General features: G+C 44.4%; 1 protein-coding gene across 1 annotated transcript; it reads right to left on the reverse strand.

Annotated features, from left to right (window-relative positions):
• Positions 1 to 1,933: 1,933 nt before the first annotated feature.
• LOC138982655 (glycoprotein-N-acetylgalactosamine 3-beta-galactosyltransferase 1-like) lies at positions 1,934 to 18,017 on the reverse strand. Its single transcript, XM_070355984.1, has 8 exons — positions 17,671 to 18,017; positions 16,810 to 17,167; positions 15,792 to 15,970; positions 14,725 to 14,823; positions 10,451 to 10,731; positions 7,345 to 7,522; positions 3,941 to 4,143; positions 1,934 to 2,718 (listed from the first exon to the last, which is right to left on the reverse strand). The coding sequence occupies exons 2-8, from the start codon at positions 16,908 to 16,910 to the stop codon at positions 2,527 to 2,529; spliced, it is 1,233 nt and encodes a 410-aa protein (XP_070212085.1). The 5' UTR covers positions 16,911 to 17,167; positions 17,671 to 18,017; the 3' UTR covers positions 1,934 to 2,526.
• Between the last annotated feature and the right edge of the window lie 6,916 nt (positions 18,018 to 24,933).

A 24,933-nucleotide genomic window follows, 5' to 3' on the forward strand; every position in this document is an offset into this window, starting at 1 on the left:
CTGTCGTCATGTTTTCTTGCGAACGCCAGCATTTAATCTGTTTCTTTTTTCCATATTTCTTTTCTTCGTTAACTTTGTCTCTGTTCTTGTTCTTTCTTTCTTCTGGTGTATGACTGGTGTATGACTGGTGTATGACTGGTGTATGACTGGTGTATGACTGGTGTATGACTGCTGTATGACTGGTGTATGACTGGTGTATGACTGATGTATGACTGCTGTATGACTGCTGTATGACTGGTGTATGACTGGTGTATGACTGGTGTATGACTGGTGTATGATTGGTGTATGATTGGTGTATGATTGGTGTATGATTGGTGTATGATTGGTGTATGACTGATGCATGACTGGTGTATGACTGGTGTATGACTGATGTATGACTGGTGTATGACGGGTGTAGGCTATTTTTACGTCTAGTTGACGGAAGACTCAGTACACAATCATATGTCTTTTTATATAATAATATTTGATGATTGATGGTGATACGTACTGTTGCTAATGTCCGATAGACGTTTAATTTTAATATCTTATCTTTATTTGTCTTGGTGTATTATCTTTTTGTATTTGAAAGGCAGGCTTTTAGCCAAATTGGTGTGTGTGTGTGTGTGTGTGTGTGTGTGTGTGTGTGTGTGTGTGTGTGTGGGTGTTTTAAGGGTGGGGGGGTGGGGGTGGGAGGAGGGGGGAAGTGTTGACAGCTAATAAAGTGTTTGTTCTATGTCTTCTTCTCAACGTGGGCCTGTTACTCCTGAGAGTGCCGCGGCACCAATCAGCAGAAAAAAACATCACTTGATAGTCGTTCTTTGTCTCAGTGTATACAGCACAGTGACGAAGCACGTTGATTTCGAAAACGATAGTTTGATGGGCTGGGGCGGGCAGAATGTTTAGCCTACCCTATTATGGTAGTCTGCATTATAACATCAGTGTCACTTACAGATCTATACGTAGTCATCGAAGGGAAAAACCGACATTTCGAAATGAACGAAACGCGGGCCTACTCATTATTCATCATCTGTAGGTTCAACTACACTATTTAAGGCACGTGTGTGTGTGTGTGTGTGTGTGTGTGTGTGTGTGTGTGTGCGCGCGCGTGTGTGTGTACACGTGTGTGTGTTTGTGTGTGTGTGTTTGAAGGTGTGAGGGCATTTATGGGAAACCAATAACCATTAACTCTTGAACAAATAAACACACACACTCTCTCTCTCACACACACACACCACAACTGAAAACCTTGGTCTATATCTTTGATTGTAATACTTTTTGAATCCTCATAAATACTGTATCCTCAAACACCCCAAGAACGATATGTTCTCTCTCTCTCTCTCTCTCTCTCTCTCTCTCTCTCTCTCTCTCTCTCTCTCTCTCTCTCTCTCTCTCTCTAGTCTCTCGCTCTCTCTCTTTCTCTCTCTTTCTCTCTCTCTCTCTCTCTCTCTCTCTCTGTCTGTCTGTCTGTCTGTCTCTCTCTCTCTCTCTCTCTCTCTCTCTCTCTCTCTCTCTCTCTCTCTCTCTCTCTCTCTAGATCTGTAAGTGACACTGATGTTATGTACACTATAATGCAGACTACCATAAAAGGGTACGCTAAACATTCTGCCCGCCTCAGCCCATCCGTCAAACTATCGTTTTCGAAATCAAAGTGCTTCGTCACTGTGCTGCGGTTTCACATACAACTCTCACGGAGCAAAAACACGATGTGTCTTAACCCCCAAACATTACCTCCAAGAGTAAACACAATTTAAAGCATATCTATGCTTATTCTTGTCACCCTCGAAAAATAAAGATTTGTCATTGTCATTGTCTCTCTCTCTCTCTCTCTCTCTCTCTCTCTCTCTCTCTCTCTCTCTCTCTCTCTCTCTCTCTCTCTCTCTCTCTCTCTCTCTCCCATATAGACTTTCTCCCAATCCCCCAGTGTTCCCATGAAAGTCGCAATCACAAGAACAAAAGCAAGCCACAATTGTATTGTCAATATCACCACGTGCATGACACCCAATACAAAGTCTGTCCGTCCAATCACATGCAAATGATACCTTTGTTTCTCACAAGTCCACAAACATTGCGGATTTTTGCATGAAATGAAATATTATTGTGCAAAATCTTCTGCCCCTGTAAAGAAATACACTAAACAGTTTCGTTTTCATATCACAGCTTTTCATGGAATTGCATGTCATGTCTTGACATTTTATGTCTTGTTATGTCATGCCATTTCATGTCTTGTCATTTCATGTTTTGCAAGTCTTGCAAAGGCTTGTCATGTCATGTGAAGTCCTGTTATGTCATGTCTTGTCATGTCTAGAAAGTCTTGTCTTGTCACGTATTGTCTTGTTATGTCATGTCTGTCATGTCTTTTTGGGTGGATCCCTGTAGATGGGCACCCTGTCTTTGGGCTGGGTGTTAAGGTGCTGGAAGCCTCGCTTGTCACGTCATGTCACGTCACGTCACGTCACGTCACGTCACGTCACGTCACGTTATGTCATGTCACGTCATGTCACGTCACGTCACGTCATGTCACGTCACGTCACGTCATGTCATGTCACGTCATGTTTTCTTGGGTGGATTCCTGTAGATGGGTTTGATGGGCACCCTGTCTTTGGGCGGGTTGTTGAGTTGCTGGAAGCCTCGCTTGACGCCGTACGCAGCCATGTGGTAGATGTAGAACTCCAATCGCTTCATCTTGGACGGGTAGATGTAGTGAAACGTGACGGCGTAGTCGCTGATACTGTGCAGACCCTGCAAGGAGAGAAGATTGTGGAGATGAGAGAATCAATATGCGGGTGGACATGGAAAAATCAATATGCGGGTGCATGATGGATCGTTTATCGATGTGTTGTGGATATTGCATGTTTGGCAAGCCGTATTCACGGTACTGCTGGCTGAGCGTATTGTGTGGGGATTAGGAATAGAATCCATTGTGTGCACGCAAAACAGGGAGAAAGAAACAGGATCAAAACGTGCATGCAGACTGAACAAGAGACTTCAACGCGCGTGCAATGCAGTTTGAGGCGCTTCCGCCTTGCACACACAAAGGATATTGGAGCCGTAATGATCCAATGCGAGCCGCGTACAGCAATTCAGTCAGTTTCTATAGTGGTTTCCTGCTTGACAACAGTTGTTTGTGTGGTCTCTTTCAACAAGCCATGCATGATTTACATAATAGTAGACCGCCAGACAGACACACACACAGCCAGATCATTTCTATTTTGTGTGTGCAGGGCCGGACCAAATGAGTTGTAAGGGGGGGGGGGTTCCTCCTTTTTTGGGGGGGCAAATCAGCGAAGTGCATGCCCCCGGAAAATTTTTGAAAAACGGTTAAAATCTGTGCATTCTGGGCCTTGTTTTGAGGGTTAAGAGCAGCATTGTTTTGGTGCTAAAACTAGTGAAAGTCAAAGCAAGGTAGGCTACATGCTTTTTCCAGGGGTGGGGTTCCGGAACCCCTGGAACCCCCCCCCCCCCCCTGGGTCCGGCCCTGTGTGTGTGTAAATTTTCAGCACTGTAAACTATCATGAACAGGGCCAGGGTAAGCATTACCCGGATTGTATTTTCTGTTTGCAGGAAATAGGTGAATGTGGGTGGATTTATTTGCACCGAAGAGAGAAGGCATTCCCGCGCACCTTTCAGTCAAGAATGAATCGTGCCATTTTCCAAATACCAGTAATTCTAAGGCAGTTTTATGCACATATGTGCGAACAGTGAGGTCCATGCTTTAGCTTAAACGTGCTTTCTGTCATACAATTTACTGTCAGCGGTTAAATCGTCTGCTTCGCGTTGCAGTTTCAGGTGTGGTGAATCACTAGACCAAGTGTCCAGCACGTATACAGGTGACGTCATAGATACACGTCTTGGCTGCACGTAGTGCTTGTAGACCTCAATAAATTATTGGACATTCTTACAATTCACCATGTTACACAGACACACATTGAGAGAAACAACTAGAGACTGAAATGCCACCGACCTTTTTGCCCCCGTTAGCGTCGTACTTGTAGTACCAGGGCGGGTAGCCCCCCATGATGTGAGTCTCTGGGTCGAAGCAGTGGAAGCGGGAGCGGCCCAGGGTGTCCGTGGTGTTGACCGTCTTGACCCCCAGTCTCTCCATACACTTGCCGAACTCAGCGTCCTCCGCGCCGCCATCTTGCTTGCACAGCATGGGGTCCTGGCCTGGGGAGACGGGAGATCATTGATTGTCCATGCAATTGAACAATGAATGGTAAAGTTCATTTGCTCTTAGACAAACCACACTTTTTCAGCCATTGTTTTTGTATGGAAAACAAATATAAAATATAAATTATCTTATGTCTTATGTTTTTCCAGGCCAAGGGATACAGAATACAGTCATGTGCATCAGTGCTGAACGAGAAACGATATCAAATCCCACAAGCAACAGAAATAAGCGGATGAAGATGTAGAGATCAAACAACCCCTACGTCAATGAACACTGAGACGCCATACAAGCGAGCGTGCCCTCTTTTCTTCTCTTTATTTTATTTTACTTTATTATTTTTTTTTTTTGGGGGGGGGGGGGGGAGCTTCAGGCGAATTTAATAAATCTGAAGAATCTGCGGTACCTTCATCTCGACGCACACGACACTATTTGCTCTAAAACATCACACGTACGGTAATGAATGAAATCAAAGTGAGTGAATGCGCTTCAAGGCGCTGCCTCTCTCGGGTGTTGAAAACAAAAAGTAGCCAAGAAGCTCTGCCGGGCGGCGTAACGTTCATCACGTACACAAACAACGGGCGTAACTGATTAGAAATAACCCAAACACACTACAAAGAGTGCTTTTCTTGGCCTACTCTGCGACATTTGATTTAGCTGTTAAAACACTTCCTTTTGACCGGCACGGTTGGCCTAGTGGTAAGGCGTCCGCCCCGTGATCGGGAGGTCGTGGGTTCGAACCCCGGCCGGGTCATACCTAAGAATTTAAAATTGGCAATCTAGTGGCTGCTCCGCCTGGCGTCTGGCATTATGGGGTTAGTGCTAGGACTGGTTGGTCCGGTGTCAGAATAATGTGACTGGGTGAGACATGAAGCCTGTGCTGCGACTTCTGTCTTGTGTGTGGCGCACGTTATATGTCAAAGCAGCACCGCCCTGATATGGCCCTTCGTGGTCGGGTGGGCGTTAAGCAAACAAACAAACAAACAAACAAACTTCCTTTTGCAAAGTCAAGTCGCAGGGATGTCGTTAGGCGTCGTACATCGGACATAGACCGATTAAAAGGCTCACTGAATGTCCGATTCACGTAGCCGCATGGCGGTCAGATGTCCTATCGTTTTCAACTGAGCGCGGTCATTGTCCGATAAGAACTCCATTCCTTCGGACAGCTCGTTAATTGATAATTTTTCTTTCATGATAGAAATCTTCAAAAAGCGACAGAGCGCACTCGCGTACAGTTGCACTGAAATTGTACAGTACAGATCTTGCGTTTTCCTAACCGTTTGCGGTATGAGCCGTTTACGTACACCCGTTTACAGCACACCAAAGTTAGGAGTACGGGAGACAACTCCAACTGACCAAGGTTCGCGTCTGCTTTAATTTGCTTTCGGTTAGAGATGAAGCGCACGGCACTGAATTATACCACTGAAAAAAACTAAAGCCTGCCAAAGAACAACAAAAGCTGAACACGTTTGGCGTTTCAACGGCATCGTGTGCTACATTAGGGCCAAGAACATGGGAAAACACGGCTGGCAATAGCATCATTCGGGAAAATGACAGTACCAATGACAGTAGGGAGATTTAATAAACGAAACGTCGGGACGTTTCGTTTTGAAGTTGTGGTAAACGTCATCATTTCGGGGGTCTCTCGCTGGAAAGGTGAAGGTCAACTGAAACGGAACGTGGAACGTCAAAACGCAGTCACGTTTTCCACCCCCAAAAAACGAACAATATTTCGTCAACTTTTGTGAGTATTTTTGCACACTAACAGTTTTATTTGTTGGCCATTTTATGCATTGCTAGATTCATCAACCCTTTCACAGTCTTTCAGCGCTGAGAATGTGTTCATTGGAGGTAGACAACTGTTGTGAACTGAAATATTTTGAAGGGTGCTGATCCTGGTACATTTATCCAACTTCATGGTGAAGAAAGCAAATGGCGAAGCAGAAGTAGGTCATCGCATCGAATTTTTATTCTGGCTTCGTATGTGATTTTGTATAAACAAAGTCTGTGTGATTTATTTGGACTGAAAATAATCAAAGTATGCCCGATTCTGGACCACCTCCTAGGGTTTTTTTTTCCATTCTGATCGAGGACAGACGTGATAATTTCACTTGAAGATTTATCGCCCTTCCTTCATTCCGAAACGAAACGTGAATACATCTAAATCTTGTCTGCGGCCTATGCCGTCTCGTTTCACGTTCCGTTTCGCGGGGTGACTCATTCACCAAACGAAACGAGCTGCAAAACGAAACGTGCTGTCCTTTGAATCTCCCTAGTGTCGCCGCTGAAACTTCCACAATCACGGAAAGTAAATTTTCGAGACTTGGCAGTCTTTTAATAAGATTACCTATTCATGGCTGACCCTGTTTAGTACTAGCTGGTTAGAATTTGAAAGCAAAGAGACCATCTATATAGGCAAACTGTTTTGTTGAATATGTCAAGAAAAAGCTCTGTCAGGAAATCATGCAGTTTGTGTGCCAATCAAAGTAAGAGTGCTGAAGTTTTTGGTTTCTTTTTTGTGTGTGTCCTGTCCTAAAACAAAAGTAATAAAACAATATACGCACATAATGCTGGTGCATATACTGATGTGTGTGTGTGTGCACATGATTGTGTGTTTTGCACAACATTATAATGTCCTATTAAAATGTCTGAAAGCAGTCAGATGTCCTATTGATGCTAAAGAGCTCAGGACATTTGTCCTATAGGTATGAACTTGCGGCAACATCCCTGAAGTCATTCCTCCTGCGCAAAAGCATCATTTGTAAGGCAGAATCTTATGATATAACCTTGGAAGCGATTTGGAAACTTTTTCGCAGGTGTTATCCATTTAACAGCAAATTGTAGGGGCTAGAGTTATTTCACCTTTCTATCCGAATCTCCTGAGTGTTATCCCTTTAACAGCACATTGTAGGGGCTAGAGTTATTTCACCTTTCTGTCCGAATCTCCTGAGTGTTATCCCTTTAACAGCAAATTGTAGAAGCAAGAGTTATTTCACCTTTCTGTCCAAATCTCCCGAGTGTTATCCCTTTAACACCACATTGTAGGGGCTAGAGTTAAGTTCACCTTTTAATCAACTATTATTATATTGCTTTTAAGAGCACGTGTATAAGCTTTGCTTGCTGTGCTCCATTTATCAATTTGATTGTATGCGGCATTGTTATTGTAATTTTCTGAATACAATTGTACAAAGCAAGTTGACCTTTCTGTCCGAATCTCCTGAGTGCCTCCTTGCTCAGCACGTAGCCCCCGCCCCCGCTGTAGTAGCCTTGCGCCGCGATCAGCCCGAAGTGATGACCGAAGTACACCGGGTCCTTGGGGTTCTCCTCCGACAGGAAGTAGCGCAGGTTCTCCATGATCACGTACGTGTCGTCGTCCACCTTAACACCAATGTATTATGGGTCATGCAGTCACGTTCACATTTGCACCAAGAAAAAGAGAGAACAAGAAGAACAAGAAGAACAAGAATGTATTTCTCCATATAGCTACTACATTGTATTGGTTAAGTACTGACCAATGTTGAAAACCTCCTGGATAAGTCCACACAATTATTACAAACATTCGTTCAAATTGACGAATAAATCCCTTGGCAATGACGTCAGTCACACGACCACTAATGTGTTTGTTTGGGAGTCACATCTCATACGCCAAGGGAGAGAAGCAACTAGAACACAAGGTTAGGGTGGAGAGAGAGAGTAGTCTGGACCTAGTTCCCTTGCATGTACAAAGGGAGATAAGCACTCACAACACGAGGCAATGGTGGGGTGGAAGAGTTATCTGGACCTAGTCTCCTGGATGGACATTCATTTTGCAGTTTACCAGGGCCGGACTAGGCGAAGAGGAGGGGGGGGGGGGGGGGGGGGGGTTGCCAGTGGTGGTCCAGGGGGATGTTCCCCCTGGCGGGGTCAAGGGAAGCCCCCTGAAGCTGATGGGTAGGTCATATTCTCAGATAGGAAAATGGTCGCTCCTTGCATGAAACGGCATAAAATAAACAATAATAAAAAATGTTTTAAATAAGTGAGGTACATGTTTAGGCTAGGGGGGGGGGGGGATTGCGCAACCCCCATAACCGCCCCCGGTAGTCCGGCCCTGGTTTACTGATCTACAGAAGGCTCGTAGGAATTGTTTCTTTTCTGAAAAGCATTTTTGTGTTTGAAATGCAGCCAATGGCGAAAACTTAACACTGAGTTCAGAAAGACAGGCAGATAGACTGAGTAAGTAAGTCAGTCGGTCAGTCAGTAAGTAAGTAAGTAAGTAAGTAAGTAAGTAAGTAAAAAACAGTAGGCTAAGTAGGCTATGTAAGAAAGTAAGAAAGTAAATAAGTCAGTCAGTACGTCAGTAAGTAAATAAGTAAGTGAGTAACGCATTTCCTTTGGTTTTTCTTCAAAGCTTGCGCCGAAAACCTAACAATTAACATTCGTAGGTTGCCAAAAGAAGAATTTGCCACTCAAATCAACTTCCAGAAGCAGAAAACATTTTTTTAAGATAACATTAGTTTTCTCCATATGTGTACAGACTAGCGTGTACTGTACATAGGTAAAACAAGAGTCAACTGCCCTTTGATCCCAGCGTGACCCGGCAACATGTGTTTACAGCGATGGCATATAAAAAAAATGTAGCAGAGAAAGATCAGGAAACAGACTTGTCACGGTTTAGTGACATGGATTGAGAAAGGAACACTCTGTGGGGTGCCTTTCTCAAATTGCGATGAAAAGCGCCTGTGCTTGTGTATGACGGGCTATTTTCCGCTGACTGGGCAACACGTGGAATACGTTTTCCACGCCTGGCTGGCGTGCAACAGGGTTTCATCGTGGAGGGTTTTGCTGTCTGGGCAAAATCGACTGGGACTGAACTGGATACGTGACACGTGGAGTCACGTGATGTTTTCAAGGTGTTTGAGGGAGACTTGAAACGACACACTGGAACATAGGCAGCAAGAGAGAAGGGTCGTTTTCTTCTTCCTAAGAGTTTGATGGTTTTCAATGCAACACGTGGTGATATTATATCATTTTATGTCAACGTGCCGTTCTGCATGTACAGTAGGGCTTTTAGGAACGTCAAGAAGGGACCACCTTTCGCTGTATTACATGTTTGCTGACGACGAGGTTGTCAGATTGTTTCTTGGCTGAGAGGGGGAAAAATTCCAACGCATGAAGTAAATTCAGCACAAGAGGGAGTGTGGCAGGAAATTCGTCGACGGGCGAAAGCCATACAAAGGAAGCGGATTCGCTTAAAGGAGAGCTACTGACATTAGGCTGTTGAGGCAATAAATCGTTATTTAACGGTGTTGACGAGTCTATGTTTGTGGAATGAAATACTCTGATGTTGTTCTTTCCAGGTTAGCGCATAATTTGCTCTTTGTGACGCTAAAATAATAATCTGTATATGTTTTTTGCAGATATGGAGAGAAGGAAGGAAAATAGCTGATTTGTTGTTTTAAAAGTTCGTTTGTGCAGGCCCACGTGCTCTATGAAATATGTAAAGGTGACATGTTTGAAGGTGGAGGGTGAAGGGTTGCGTGGAATGTTTAGTGCACCGATGCTTTTTGTTGCAGCCTACTTATCTACGCGGGATTCAGGGGTTCCTACCTATCCATCTACATATCTGCTTAGCTGCGGTGATGCTGTAACCTGGTAACCTGGTGTTCTGGTGATTTGCTGTCGCTGTCGTCGTCCTACCAGCTACATTTCTACTATTTCTGGTAGACTACGGGGAGGACCTTCAGCGACTGAGTGTGGCGCCTGATATCTCCACTGATCCCTGCTTCGTTTCCACGCCAGCCGGCACTTCAATCAACGGAGCAGTTGTGGAGATAGACTACTTACGGGTCGCCCACTCAGTGGCAAAAAGCTAAGTGCACCATGTTCATTGCACCCTGTATACCACCTGGTCATCTTTTATATTTGTGATTTTATTTGAGTGGTGACAACGTGGGGTGTGTGACACCTGCATTGACCAGCGCTTTTGGCAGAACAGTATATTTCCTATCTATACACAGGACCAGCGTGTTATCATTTTCTAAACTTTAACTGGCATTTTTGTCAGTGACCTATTTTTACGTTTTGAACGTAAAACATCTTTTGGAGTGAAGTCTCGAGGGAGGTGGCGAGATAGTATATAAACAGGCGTCTGAAACTTATACTTTTGTTGATTCTATCTATTTGTATGACTGCGAGAGTGGATCGTGGTGTGGTTAGTTAGTTAGCAGTAACTAACCGTTCATAATCACCTTTTGTGATCTATTGAAACGTGACAAGACTGAACATAAGGACAGAACAGGAGCGATTAGAGAACATAGCAACTCTCACCTTCATGAACCAATCAGCTTCGTCGAAGTGATTATCGTAGAGGTAACGAAAGCCCAGCATGGTTTTGGCAGTCAGATGTTCACGCCCCTCGCTGACGTTGAGGCCAATGGTAGGGAAGGTCTTGTTGTGGGCGGAACTAAAGAAGAGCAGTTGCTCCGCCCTTTGACCCCACGTGTCGCGCACAGCCTTGGCCCGGTCATGCAGCGTGCTGGGTGACGTCATCACCCAGATCATCACCTTCACTTTCTTGGCTAGCTCGCGTGCCGCGGAGTCGTCGTCTCCTGATAGAAATGAAAATGTTGTTTATCAACATGCAGATAGCTGGCCAGCACAGTTTGTGCTCTACCGGAGAAGGTGGTCCGACGCTGGCATATGCTCGTGTCTCATACTGAGTAGAGAAAGCTGGACCTAGTGTATGAGAGGGAGGGGCTTCAAGGCAGGGGTCCAGGGGTTGGACATGGGCTTGCCTGCCCCCAAGGCGCTGTGGACATTGTATCAATTGAAAGGGGTATTTTGGGTCTCTTGAAGAAACAAGTACATTTGCCAGATTGATCAGTAGTACAGATTGATCAGTAGTACAGATTGATCAGTAGTACAGATTGATCAGTAGTACAGAAAGGATTCGAATCGTCAAACTTTTTTTCTTTAATGCTTATTTCTTGCTGACCTCACCAATTCATTTTACGTATTCATCTGTTATTTTTTTAAACATGTGTGTGTGTGTGTGAGTGTGTGTGTGTGTGTGTGTGTGTGTGTGTGTGTGTGTGTGTGTGTGTGTGTGTGTGTGTGTGTGTGTGTATGAGGTGATTATTGATGGCCGCAGGAGCGGTCATCTATTGCAATGCGTTCGGAGATCTGACATGTCTCGTTTTGTTACCGTTCTCACGAGATCAGTTACAGTTTTTTTCTCTCTCTCTCTCTCTCTCTCTCTCTCTCTCTCTCTCTCTCTCTCTCTCTCTCTCTCTCGCTCTCACCCTCTCTCTCTCTCTCTCTCTCTCTCTCTCTCTCTCTCTCTCTCTCTCTCTCTCTCTGTATGTATGTTTTTGTCTGTGTCTCCCTCTGAGTCTCTCCGCTTTTGTCTTTCTATGTCTGTATCTGTCTATGTGTGTGTGTGTCTCTCTCTCGCTCTCACCCTCTCTCTCTCACTCTCTCTCTCTCTCTCTCTCTCACTCTCTCTCACTCTCTCTCTCTCTAATCCGACTCCTGGCACACAGGTCAAAGCAGAGGTTAACTTCAGTGCACGTGTACCTAGTAAGAGGGGGGTGATTCGGGTCAGAAGTGGGGTAAAGCACTTTGGTCTTCAGTCTTTGGGTTATAGCTTTTAGTGGAGAAGATGCCAACATGAAATTGCATTAGCCAACGCTCGTCACAACACTAATAGACTACGAAACAATCTCTTCGATCATCTCTGCGCTGAGTCGGTCACACTTTTGCTCACCCCTGCCAACAATCTCAAACCGTAACAGCACAGAATATCGTCCATACCGGCAACCAAATATTACCATGTCCCAAACAGCATTGTATCTCGTTGGTTAAACACATCACAATCTTACAACCACCACAGCGAAGACCAAACATCAAAAACAAAATTTACATTGTATTTGTAACACCCTCTTCATGACGCTTTCATCAATACGATCACAAGAACATGCACCATGCGCCTTGCTCTTAAAGTTGCATAACCTGCAACCCATGACCGCCAAACCGTCTCCTCTCTGTAACAGCAAAACTAGTGTGAAACATAAGTAATCAATTTATCCACTTGACTATATTCACAACAGGGACCTATCACTCTTCTTTGCATGTTTTTATGCCTACGGATTTTCAAATACTCTGTAACACATGTAACCCAAATTCAACATGTGCCCGTACAATACCGCTTCTTTTATTAAAACATTGCTTCGGCCATGTTGATTTTAATCAACCAATTTTCTTGTTGGAATTGTAAAGCGCTTGGAGCTGTGAATCCGGAATTGCTCTATAGAAAAGTGATTTATTATTATCATCATTTGTGGATGCAAACGATGAAGCGTGACATTGCTGGTGTTGCGGTTTGACGTCAAGTGACACTCCGCGTCGTGAACACGGGTTGCTCGCCGTCTCAGGAATGGCCACGCTTTAACACGGGTTGCTCGCCGTCTCAGGACTGGCCACGCTTTAACACGGGTTGCTCGCCGTCGCTCGCCGTCTCAGGAATGGCCACGCTTTCACACGGTTTGCTCGCCGTCTCAGGAATGGCCACGTTTTAACACGGTTTGCTCGCTGTCTCAGGAATGGCCACGCTTTCACACGGGTTGCTCGCCGTCTCAGGACTGGCCACGCTTTAACACGGGTTGCTCGCCGTCTCAGGACTGGCCACGCTTTAACACGGGTTGCTCGCCGTCTCAGGACTGGCCACGCTTTAACACGGGTTGCTCGCTGTCTCAGGAATGGCCACGCTTTCACACGGGTTGCTCGCCGTCTCAGGACTGGCCACGCTTTAACACGGTTTGCTCGCTGTCTCAGGAATGGGCACGCTTTAACACGGTTTGCTCGCCGTCTCAGGAATGGCCACGCTTTAACACGGTTTGCTCGCCGTCTCAGGAATGGGCACGCTTTCACACGGGTTGCTCGCCGTCTCAGGAATGGCCACGCTTTAACACGGTTTGCTCGCCGTCTCAGGAATGGCCACTTTAACACGGTTTGCTCGCCGTCTCAGGACTGGCCACACTTTAACACGGGTTGCTCGTCGTCTCAGGACTGGCCACGCTTTAACACGGGTTGCTCGCCGTCTCAGGACTGGCCACGCTTTAACACGGGTTGCTCGCTGTCTCAGGAATGGCCACGCTTTCACACGGGTTGCTCGCCGTCTCAGGACTGGCCACGCTTTAACACGGTTTGCTCGCTGTCTCAGGAATGGGCACGCTTTCACACGGGTTGCTCGCCGTCTCAGGAATGGCCACGCTTTAACACGGTTTGCTCGCCGTCTCAGGAATGGCCACGCTTTAACACGGGTTGCTCGCCGTCTCAGGAATGGCCACGCTTTAACACGGTTTGCTCGCCGTCTCAGGAATGGCCACTTTAACACGGTTTGCTCGCCGTCTCAGGACTGGCCACACTTTAACACGGGTTGCTCGTCGTCTCAGGACTGGCCACGCTTTAACACGGGTTGCTCGCCGTCTTAGGACTGGCCACGCTTTAACACGGGATGAGACCATCCCGCCACTGGGTCACATATATTGCGCCTTTTTCCGAAATTCAGTCATCCAAAAATTCCAACAAACCACAGAAAGCAGTTAGGGTTTTGATTTTTGGTATATGACCAAGCGGAGGGATGTGTTTTTACATTTAGTCAAGTTTTGACTAAATGTTTTAACGTAGAGGGGGAATCGAGACGAGGGTCGTGGTGTATGTGTGTGTGTGTGTGTGTGTCTGTGCGTGTGTGTGTGTAGAGCGATTCAGACCAAACTACTGGACCGATCTTTATGAAATTTGACATGAGAGTTCCTGGGAATGATATCCCCGGACTTTTTTTCATTTTTTCGATAAATACCTTTGATGACGTCATATCCGGCTTTTTGTAAAAGTTGAGGCGGCACTGTCACACCCTCATTTTTCAATCAAATTGATTGAAATTTTGGCCAAGCAATCTTCGACGAAGGCCGGACTTCTGTATTGCATTTCAGCTTGGTGGCTTAAAAATTAATTAATGACTTTGGTCATTAAAAATCTGAAAATTATAAAAAAAAAAAATTTTTTTTAAACGATCCAAATTTACGTTCATCTTATTCTTCATAATTTTCTGATTCCAAAAACATATAAATATGTTATATTCGAATTAAAAACAAGCTCTGAAAATTAAAAATATAACAATTATTATTAAAATAAAATTTCCGAAATCGATTTAAAAACAATTTCATCTTATTCCTTGTGGGTTCCTGATTCCAAAAACATATAGATGTGATATGTTTGGATTAAAAACACGCTCAGAACGTTAAAAAGAATAGAGATAAAGAAAAGCGTGCTATCCTTCTCAGCGCAACTACTACCCCGCTCTTCTTGTCAATTTCACTGCCTTTGCATCGACAGGTGGACTGACAATGCTACGAGTATACGCTCTTGCTGTAAAAATGCAGTAAGTTCAGTTTCATTCTGTTAGTTCGACAGCTTGACTAAATGTTGTAATTTCGCCTTGCGCACTTGTTATTACATGTTAAAGCCCGCCCAGATCTGCGACAGTAAGACGACCTGTTTTCACGGGGGGAGTGGAACTGGACCGGTATTTTGTGACTGACCTTCATGCATGTGATGATCGTTGATGAGGAACGAGTTGTCGGACTGTCCGTCGCCATGCCTATCCAAGGCCTCGTGGTCGGCTTCGCTCCACTCGTCGTCTGCACACACAACACATGGTCACGTTTTGGGATTGAGTGCGATGCTGCCTACTTGCGGTGAGAGAGAGAAAGAGAGAGAGAGAGAGAGAGAGAGAGAGAGAGAGAGAGAGAGAGAGAGAGAGACAGCCGAGACAGAGAGAGAGAGAGAGAGAGAGAGAGAGAGAGAGAGAGAGAGAGAGAGAGAGAGAGAGAGAGACAGAACTCAGAACTCAGAACTTTATTACATAAGGATAAGGACAGAGAGAGAGAGAGACAGAGAGAGAGAGACAGAGAGAGAGACAGAGAGAGACAGAGACAGAGAGAGAGACAGAGAGAGAGAGACTTAGACTTAGAACATTTTATTCACATAAAGGGTAGACATTTTAGGCCATAGGCTTAATCTTACAATGTGCCCTTTACATTCACACAAACACATATTCACGCGTGCGCCCGACTAGAATCATAGAAACATCAAACATACAGTAATAATAAATGAGAAAAGTAGTAGAAAATACATGAATGGAACATCAATAAAGCAATTACAGAATGGAACATTAATTACGCAATCACACTTGCGCACTCACACGCAGACGCACAAGGAGGAACACATATAGTACTAATAATAATATACACACAACTAAGTGCCATTCAACAAGCACACAGTGAGCCTACCAAGACAGGTAGATTTAGAGAGACAGAGAGAGAGGAGAGAGAGAGAGAGACAGAGAGAGAGAGAGAGAGAGAGAGTATACAGCTCTCTAAAGTAGCTTGGTTTGACTGTCATTATGACATCACAAACACAGTTTTAAATGACGTTAGTTGTCTACTGAAAGCAGTTAAATTTACCTTTACACACCATTATCATACATTTGGTAAGCGTGAACAGCAAACCAGTAATCTAAATTAGTTTGGTCAAACATAGCGAAAATAACACAGAAACCTGAAGCCTTGCGATACATCTACAAAGTAAAACTGGCATGCATACTCACTTCCGCTATGCATCGCCATTTTCCTGACGTCACCACGATGGCCGATGTCGCCGGTGTCATAGTCTCGCGTGAGCCTGATTCCTACACGAGAGCTGATGATGTGGTTGTTGCCGAAGAAGAGAAAGGAGACAGTGAGGCCTAGAGCTAGGCCTGCACAGAACTGGGCGGCCAACGCGTTCCTTAGACAGAAAAGAAAGGTAGTGTTACAGACAGACAGTCAGACAGACAGACAGACATCCAGACAGACATACACTGAGACAGACACTGAGATAGAAAGACAGACAGACAGAACGACAGACAGACAGACAAACAGACAGACAGAAAGACAGCCAGACACAGACGGACAGACAGTCAAACAGACAGACAGACAGACAGATTAACTACAGAAAACTACACACATCAAACTACACTTGAGAATACGAGCAAGAACACAGAATCACTAGAGTGATACAAACATACTGGAAATGACATTTGTCACAAGTACATGAAACGTCACCCGTTGTAATTGACGTTATTCGGAAATAACTCTTGTCGTGGTTTGTATGGCCTTTGGAATGGTTGTCTTTCTTGAAAATGAGGCGAGCTGCTGTCTTTGTGTAGCTCAGTGGGAAGTGACCAGGGGAGTCGCCCTGTTGTTGCTACAGTAAGTAAGCTGAATGAATTCTGACTTGCAGGTTTTGAAAAGAACGGATATCGTATACACGTGCATATCACACGGCTAAACACAAGTCATGCAGATCGGAGTCAATTTCACACTGTAGAGCCAACGGCGTGTATCTGCTGTACTGGGAATTCCCACTGAGCTATTTATAGTAAGCTTGCTTCACCTTCAGGAAATACAACTCTTCCAGCCAATGAAAAGTTGGGCAAAGTTATTTCCAACATACGGCTATTGGCAGCGGTCAGTTATTTTCCGACATAATGCTATTGGCAGAGTTATTTTCCACACCATTGGCAGAGTTATTTCCGACATAAGGCCATTGACAGAGTTATTTCCGACATAGGACTATTGACTCACCTCCACATGGCCATCACGAGTCTCAGCAGAATGGGGGTCTCCTGGTGGCGTCTGAGGTCCAGTCTCTGACGATCGGCTCTCCCTGCGTGCCCCGCGTGCATAGACAGCACGAGCAATGGAGACAGTATTTTGCTGTTTTTCACCGACGCTTGCTTTCAAGATGTTATCGTCGGCTGGGGCTGCTTTCATCACATACGTGGACAGCAGAAGAAGTGGAGATATGATTTTTTTCTTCAGATCAGCACAATTCTTTTCCCGATATCACGTGTGTGTGTGTGTGTGTGTGTGTGTGTGTGTGTGTGTGTGTGTGTGTGCAAGAAACTTGACCGATGGAGACTTCGAGACTCTCAGTTTTCACCTGCGTGACGGAACGAAACATTAGCAACAATCATCAGTGAAAAAATCTAAACTGTTCAATGTCGAATAAGAAATGTGGAAAACACTCACAAACACACTGACATAGAAACATAGAACTTGAGATTAAACATGCTTCAATATGTGTACACACACACACACACACACACACACACACACACACACACACACACACACACACACACACTGTGGCACACACACTGTGACACACACACACACTGTGACACACACACACACACACGCACGCGCACACACACACACACACACACACACACACACACACATACTTCTAGCAACACATTTTCTTATATGTTTAAGTGTTAAAGTTTTTGATGCACCATTATTTATAAACGCCCACGTTAACGTCTTTGGACACATTTCCTGATAAGACTGAGTGGCTAGAGGTCTAGGAGTGTTCATTACACTTTTTAAACGGTATAAGTCTGGTTTAAACGTCTCCAGCGAAGCAGACAAAAAATAACTCACTGTCAACCGCCATCGTGTTAGCTTTGGAGTTGAAAGTGAAGTTCTCAGTTTGTGTGTGAAACGCAGGCTGTTGCCCTCCACACACATAACTATCGCAAATACTTATTCAAACCCCTCATAAAGACATGTTTTGCCGCCGTCTCTAGGATACTCATTGACGCAATCAAAACAAAACATGCACAGAGAAGAGGAAATCAATAACACTTAATGGTTATGACAGGCCAAGGAGAAGATCACGCACTTAAAGCAGTTCCGATTCCACAGCTGTCTACACTAACCTCGCGATTATCACGTGCGGAGAATTGTAGGTATTAAAGACACCGTCCTCCCCCTATAAAAAAAAAGCCTAGTTTATTACCACGTCATGTCCCAAATCGGCACTAGTTCTGGGGACACAAAAACTAAGTTGGCATCGCACAGCTATAAAAAAATAAAATAAAAAAAAAGTCCACGTCGACTCACCATCTCAAATCTGGTCAGGCTTTCAATCGGGATAAGACCAACCCTCCACCGGAAGTGCCATAAATCAACAGCTTGGGTTCTCTCTGTGCACTGTACGAAATTGTCATGAATTGATTCCAGAACGGATACTGGGGCAATCTGTGAAATGATTTCAACAAAGTGTCACACTGTACACAGGAAGCAGTGGGGATGGTGATGTTTGGTATGGGTCAAAGTGGAGGGGTGTTCTTATCACTTGTAACACCTTGGCAGATGTGAGAATTAAAAAAAATAAAAAAATAAAAAAACTGTATTAGTCTGGTTTAAGTTTTAGAAGTTCGTCTGTGCCTTTAAAGGCGCCTCCATTTCTGCGGGAACCGTCACAAACATTAAGCCCCGGTCCCACTGTGACGAATTTTGACGGCGAACTACAACGATTTGGGATTCGTGGAGAAAATCGCCGAGGTCGTTGTGGTTCGTAATACTTCGTTTTTGTTCGGCCGAATTTTTGCAATCATTCGTGGTAAACATCGTTGTGGCAAAATCGTAGTAACTCGTTGTGGTTCGCCAAAATATTCGTGATAGTGGGACCTAGGCTTTAACACGTGCCACCGCCTCCACCCACTGGCCTTTAAAGTGAACAAAGAAGATACACACACACACAAATTAAAAAGAAGAAAAAGAAACGATGTAGAATGTTGATGCAGAATGTCTTATTAATTGTAGAATGTTCCCAAGATGGTTGTAATAATGACCTGACAATCAAATGATGCTGTGACTTATTGTAGAATGTTCCCAAGATGGTTGTAGCAATGACCAGCCAATCAAATGATGATTCTTTAGCTTCACGCGTATAGTAGGAAACGTTTATTCCGGCGTCGGCTGCTTCAAAGCATATACACTAAGAACAGTTATAACATTTAAAAACAGCGCGTGCTACAAACATCTACATAATAGCTTAGTACAATATCAACATGTTCAACCATGGTACGGAGTTGCTGTGACGGAAGGAATTGGGCTTTAAACTCTTTCCCTCAACGCAAAAAAAAGACCAACCTCATGAACAAAATACGCAGAGAAAAACATTAAACACCTGCACAGAGAAAAATTTTACCCACCTGAACAGAGACAATCTGGACACACCTGAACAGAGACAATCTGGACACACCTGAACAGAGACAATCTTGACACACCTGAACAGAGACAATCTGGACACACCTGAACAGAGACAATCTGGACACACCTGAACAGAGACAATCTTGACACACCTGAACAGAGACAATCTTGACACACCTGAACAGAGACAATCTTGACACACCTGAACAGAGACAATCTGGACACACCTGAACAGAGACAATCTGGACACACCTGAACAGAGACAATCTTGACACACCTGAACAGAGACAATCTTGACACACCTGAACAGAGACAATCTTGACACACCTGAACAGAGACAATCTTGACACACCTGAACAGAGACAATCTTGACACACCTGAACAGAGACAATCTTGACACACCTGCACAAAACGTGTCCACGCTGTCTGGCTGCTGACACAGAGGTAAGGTCCAGAAGTCAATCAGCAGGTGAGAAAGGCCTGCGTCCAGTCATGTGTGGACACTAGAGATGTGTGGTGCGATACACCCCTCGAGGCAATGATGCGTATCTCCGGACCCGGTATCCATGACTTAATCTGCAACGGAGCGAATAGGATACAATCATGTCAGTGTTATGTTGTTCGCGGTTTGAAGTGAGATCTCAGCTTACGAGCCTTGCCAAAACAGCCCGACAGGTGGAGTCTTCTCACCTTAAAAAATCAGGAGTAAAATCAAAAACAATTGAAAAAAACTGTACATCACGTGCCGTCCATACTTTCATGATAACATGCTGAAGAAGACAGTTTGCCGAAATATGGAAACATAAAAATCTAACCTAGTTACTGATGTGTCCACTTTAAAAGCAAGAGGGGTATAAATACACAACTTTTAACGAATGACAAAAGAGGTGCAACTGTTCGAGAGACAAGAGAGGTGCCACTGTATGTGAGACAAGAGGTACCACTGTGAGACAAGAGGTACCACTGTGAGACAAGAGAGGTGCCACTGTATGTGAGACAAGAGAGGTGCCACTGAGAGACAAGAGAGGTGCCACTGTATGTGAGACAAGAGAGATGCCACTGAGAGACAAGAGAGGTGCCACTGTATGTGAGACAAGAGAGGTGCCACTGTGAGACAAGAGAGGTGCCACTGTGAGACAAGAGAGGTGCCACTGTATGTGAGACAAGAGAGGTGCCACTGAGAGACAAGAGAGGTGCCACTGTATGTGAGACAAGAGAGGTGCCACTGTGAGACAAGAGAGGTGAGACAAGAGAGGTGAGACAAGAGAGGTGAGACAAGAGAGGTGCCACTGTATGTGAGACAAGAGGTACCACTGTGAGACAAGAGGTACCACTGTGAGACAAGAGAGGTGCCACTGTATGTGAGACAAGAGGTACCACTGTGAGACAAGAGAGGTGCCACTGTATGTGAGACAAGAGAGGTGCCACTGTATGTGAGACAAGAGGTACCACTGTGAGACAAGAGAGGTGCCACTGTATGTGAGACAAGAGAGGTGCCACTGTATGTGAGACAAGAGGTACCACTGTGAGACAAGAGGTACCACTGTGAGACAAGAGAGGTGAGACAAGAGAGGTGCCACTGTATGTGAGACAAGAGACGCGGGGAAGGGAAACAAGCCTGAGGGTCAGTCAAGTGGCCATCCAAATGAAGATATGGCCACCTGCTCAACCAACTGTGACTGACGCGCGTTATCAGATAGACATCGGGGATCTGTCCTGTTGCAGCAACATATATAGGCCTATTGTGGGAGTTTGACCAGTGTAATCTTATGTTTGACTGCTGTCTGTTTGTCTGTCTGTGTCTGTCTGTCTGTCTCTCTGTGTCTGTCTGTCTCTCTGTCTGTCTCTCTCTGTCTGTTAGTCTCTCTCTGTCTCTCCATCTGTCTGTATGTCTCTGTCTGTCTCTCTGTGTCTGTCTCTCTGCCTGTCTCTCTCTGTCTGTTAGTCTCTCTCTGTCTCTCCATCTGTCTGTCTGTCTGTCTCTCTCCATCTGTCTGTCTGTCTGTCTGTCTCTCTCTGTCTGTTAGTCTCTCTCTGTCTCTCCATCTGTCTGTATGTCTCTGTCTCTCTCCATCTGTCTGTCTGTGTCTGTCTGTCTGTCTCTCTGTGTCTGTCTCTCTGCCTGTCTCTGTCTGTTAGTCTCTCTCTGTCTCTCCATCTGTCTGTATGTCTCTGTCTCTCTCCATCTGTCTGTATGTCTCTGTCTCTCTCCATCTGTCTGTATGTCTCTGTCTCTCCGTCTGTCTGTCTGTCTCTGTCCATCTGTCTGTATGTCTCTGTCTCTCTCCATCTGTCTGTATGTCTCTGTCTCTCCATCTGTCTGTATGTCTCTCTCCATCTGTCTCTCTTTGTGTCTCTGTCTCTCCATCTCTCTGTGAGTCTCTGTCTGTCTCTCTCTGTGATCACCATTGCTCAATAATAGGAAAAGGCAACAATATTAGTGTGTATCATTTCGACGACTGTACAGATGTCCAGTTAACTTTTAGATTGTTATTTATTCTTCCCTTAAGACGGCTCATAATGCTCACATGTAGCCTGCTTAAAAACACATTTATTAAGTGAGCTTAGCAAATGTTATAACGATTACATAGATATTATTTGTGTGTGTGTGTTTTCAGATGTGCTGTTCATATCTTCTGTAAACGTACCTCCATTTTAAGACCTGGTTTTCTCACATTTTGAGTCCTAAATGGAAGGGGGGGGGGGGGGGTGTCACTGTAGCCGCTTCCGCAGCAGTGCAGCAGAAGGAAAATAATTCGACTTAAAGTAGGTACACTTCCTGTAGGTGCATTTCCTGTAGGTACACTTCCTGTAGGTGCATTTCCTGTAGGTACACTTATTGCTGAAGGTCCATTTTTCCTGTAGGTGCATTTCCTGTAGGTACACTTATTGCTGAAGGTCCATTTTTCCTGTAGGTGCATTTCCTGTAGGTACACTTCCTGTATGTGCATTTCCTGTAGGTACACTTCCCGTATGTTCACTTCCTGTAGGTGCAATTCCGGTAGGTGCATTTCCTGTATGTGTGTTCACGCACAATCACGCGTCATATGCGAGACAACCGTGAAAGGATGACTTACATTTTAAGCTCTTGATCATCGTTAATGAATCAAAACGTTTTCACGTAAAAAAACTCAAAACTTAGTTTGGTGAAGTAAATCAAATTACATAATTATGTAACATAACAAAGAGAATCATGCGTGTGTGTGTAACTGTGTATCGCTTACAACCAGTCTTGTCTGGAAGTGACTGGGACATTGCAGTAACCTAAATCCACCAGAAAAGATTACACAGTACCAGTTACAAACACACACACACACACACACATACATACACACACACACACTGACAAACACACATACTGCCACACACACACACACACACACACACACACACACACACACACACACACACACACACACACACACACACACTGACACAAGTCAAGGTCACTTTCACGGCTACAGTTTTTCATCATTTTATTTGAAATTTTCGTTACATGATCTTCAACTTCATGCAGACTATGAAATTGCATTACAGCTTAGTACCTTAAAAATGCGTTAATGAAATTATCACTAACACTTAGCCATTTTTTTGTCGATTTCTCAAAAGCCGATATTTGAATCACAAAGGTGACATCATTGTATTTTGTATTGCCTCCTGTATCCGAAAATATATGTTTTTGTTGTGTTTGATTGAAAAATGGGCTTAAAATGAAGACTCCAAACCGTTATATATCGACTTTCTTGACATGACCCCGTTTTGACCCCAACATGTGATGGGGGTCAAACAAACTAGGGTCATGCCGACAGATGATCAAACCCTTATGCAACTCTTACACTGTGCCGAATTGCCCTTGCGAATAGAATTTTCCAATAATTCACAATGATCGGGACATGGTCGCAAGACATTCGTAAAATGTTCTTAACCATTAGCAACATGTTCCTAATATTCGCAAAGAAGTCATATTCTCAACTTTTTTGCAACGTATTTGTAAGATTTCGCAAGACATTCGTAATCATCGCAATGTATTCGTAACGCTCGCAAGGCATTCGCAACCATTCGTTATGCCTGTCTCACACTGTGCTGAATATCCTTGCGAACATTCGTAATCATCGCAATGTATTCGTCAGGCTCGCAAGGCATTCGCAAACATTCGTTATGCCTGTCTTACACTGTGCCGAATATTCTTGCGAATATAGATTCGTATGCATTCGCAATGATCAGTAGACATTCGCAAGCACTCGCAACCATTCGTAAGACATTCGCAAGGATTCGTAAGGCTTCGAATGGTCAATATTTTTCCTGTCCATTAGTCTCTTTTTTTTGCCAAATACAACATGTTCATATACACATTTCTTGCGAATGTCTTACGAATAGTTGCGAGTGCTTGCGAATGTGTACTGATCATTGCGAATGCCTTGCGAGCGCTACGAATACCTTTACGATGATTACGAATGGCTTGCGAATACTGAAGAATATGCATTCCTTGCGAATATTAGGAGCATGTTGCTAATATTCGCAACAAGAGACGAATGGTGGCGAATGGTTAAGAACATTTACGAATGTCTTGCGACCATGTCCCGATCATTACGAATTATTGGTGAATTCTATTCGCAAGGGAAATTCGGCACAGTGTAAGAGCAGTATTACGAACAATGCGAATTGCATAATCGCTTTATTGGTAAAATGTTTGCAAGCACTCGCAACACTCGCAAGACCACTCGCAACGTTCGTAATACATCCGCAAGACATTCGTATATGGATTTGTATGCATTCGCAATGATCGGTAAGGCTTCGAATTTTCAATATTTTTTCCTGTCCATTCGTCTCTTTTTTTTGCCGAATACAACATGTTCATATTCGCAAGGATATTCGGCACAGTGTAAGACGGGCTTTAAAGTGTTCAAACATTCAAAGCTCTAGCTTCAAAAACACATGAAATAACGTCAATTTGATGCTATTATGAATCGAACATGACCCCCTGTGACCCCAAAAGTTGACGAGGGTCAATCAAACTTTAGTCAAGTCGGGAGATTATCAAACCCTTGAAGTGTGCAAAGTTTTAGCTTCAAAAACATCCGAGATAACCTAAACGTTAAGTGTTTATTAAACGAACATGACCCCGCTGTGACCCCACGAGGGTCAACCAAACTGGGGTCACTTCGTCAGATCATCAAACCCTAAAAGTATGCAAAGTTTCAGAGGTCTAGCTTGAAAACATCCGAGATAACCTAAATGTTAAGTGTTTTGTCCATGGACGGACATACGGACGGACACATAATGAATCCTAATACTCACCAATTACTCAGGTGAGTCAAAACTCAAACCAAACAAAACTAGTGAAATCAAGCCAAACAAAACCACTGGCGCTGCTTCCTTCTCAGTAAAAACAACAGGTGCTTGGAGCGAACACGTGTGTAAGTTCGATAGCTAAAATGTGCACACTCAGTCTACTGAGGAGTCTGTGAACACGCCACTTCTCGGCTTGGTATCAGCAGGCTATTTACTGCATCCATCTAATACGTGACTGAACGAACAATGCTGTGTGCAATACTTGGGGTGAGCGGGTTAAAGTTGCAGTGCCTGTTGTGTGCAATACCTGGGGTGAGCGGGTTAAAGTTGCAGTGCCTGTTGTGTGCAATACTTGGGGTGAACGGGTTAAAGTTGCAGTGCCTGTTGTGTGCAATACTTGGGGTGAGCGGGTTA

The sequence above is a fragment of the Littorina saxatilis genome, linkage group LG12 (assembly GCF_037325665.1).
Source record: "Littorina saxatilis isolate snail1 linkage group LG12, US_GU_Lsax_2.0, whole genome shotgun sequence".
Classification (NCBI taxonomy): domain Eukaryota; kingdom Metazoa; phylum Mollusca; class Gastropoda; order Littorinimorpha; family Littorinidae; genus Littorina; species Littorina saxatilis.

Bases quoted from the DNA above. Each gene is read 5' to 3' on its own strand.
- LOC138982655 (XM_070355984.1), bottom strand. From the start codon at position 16,910: ATGCACGCGGGGCACGCAGGGAGAGCCGATCGTCAGAGACTGGACCTC. The intron at 14,824-15,791 runs GTGAGTATGCAT...TTGTGTGTGCAG, and splicing joins AATGGCGATGCATAGCGGAA to ACGACGAGTGGAGCGAAGCC. The intron at 7,523-10,450 runs GTGAGAGTTGCT...ATTGGTGTTAAG, and splicing joins AAGCTGATTGGTTCATGAAG to GTGGACGACGACACGTACGT.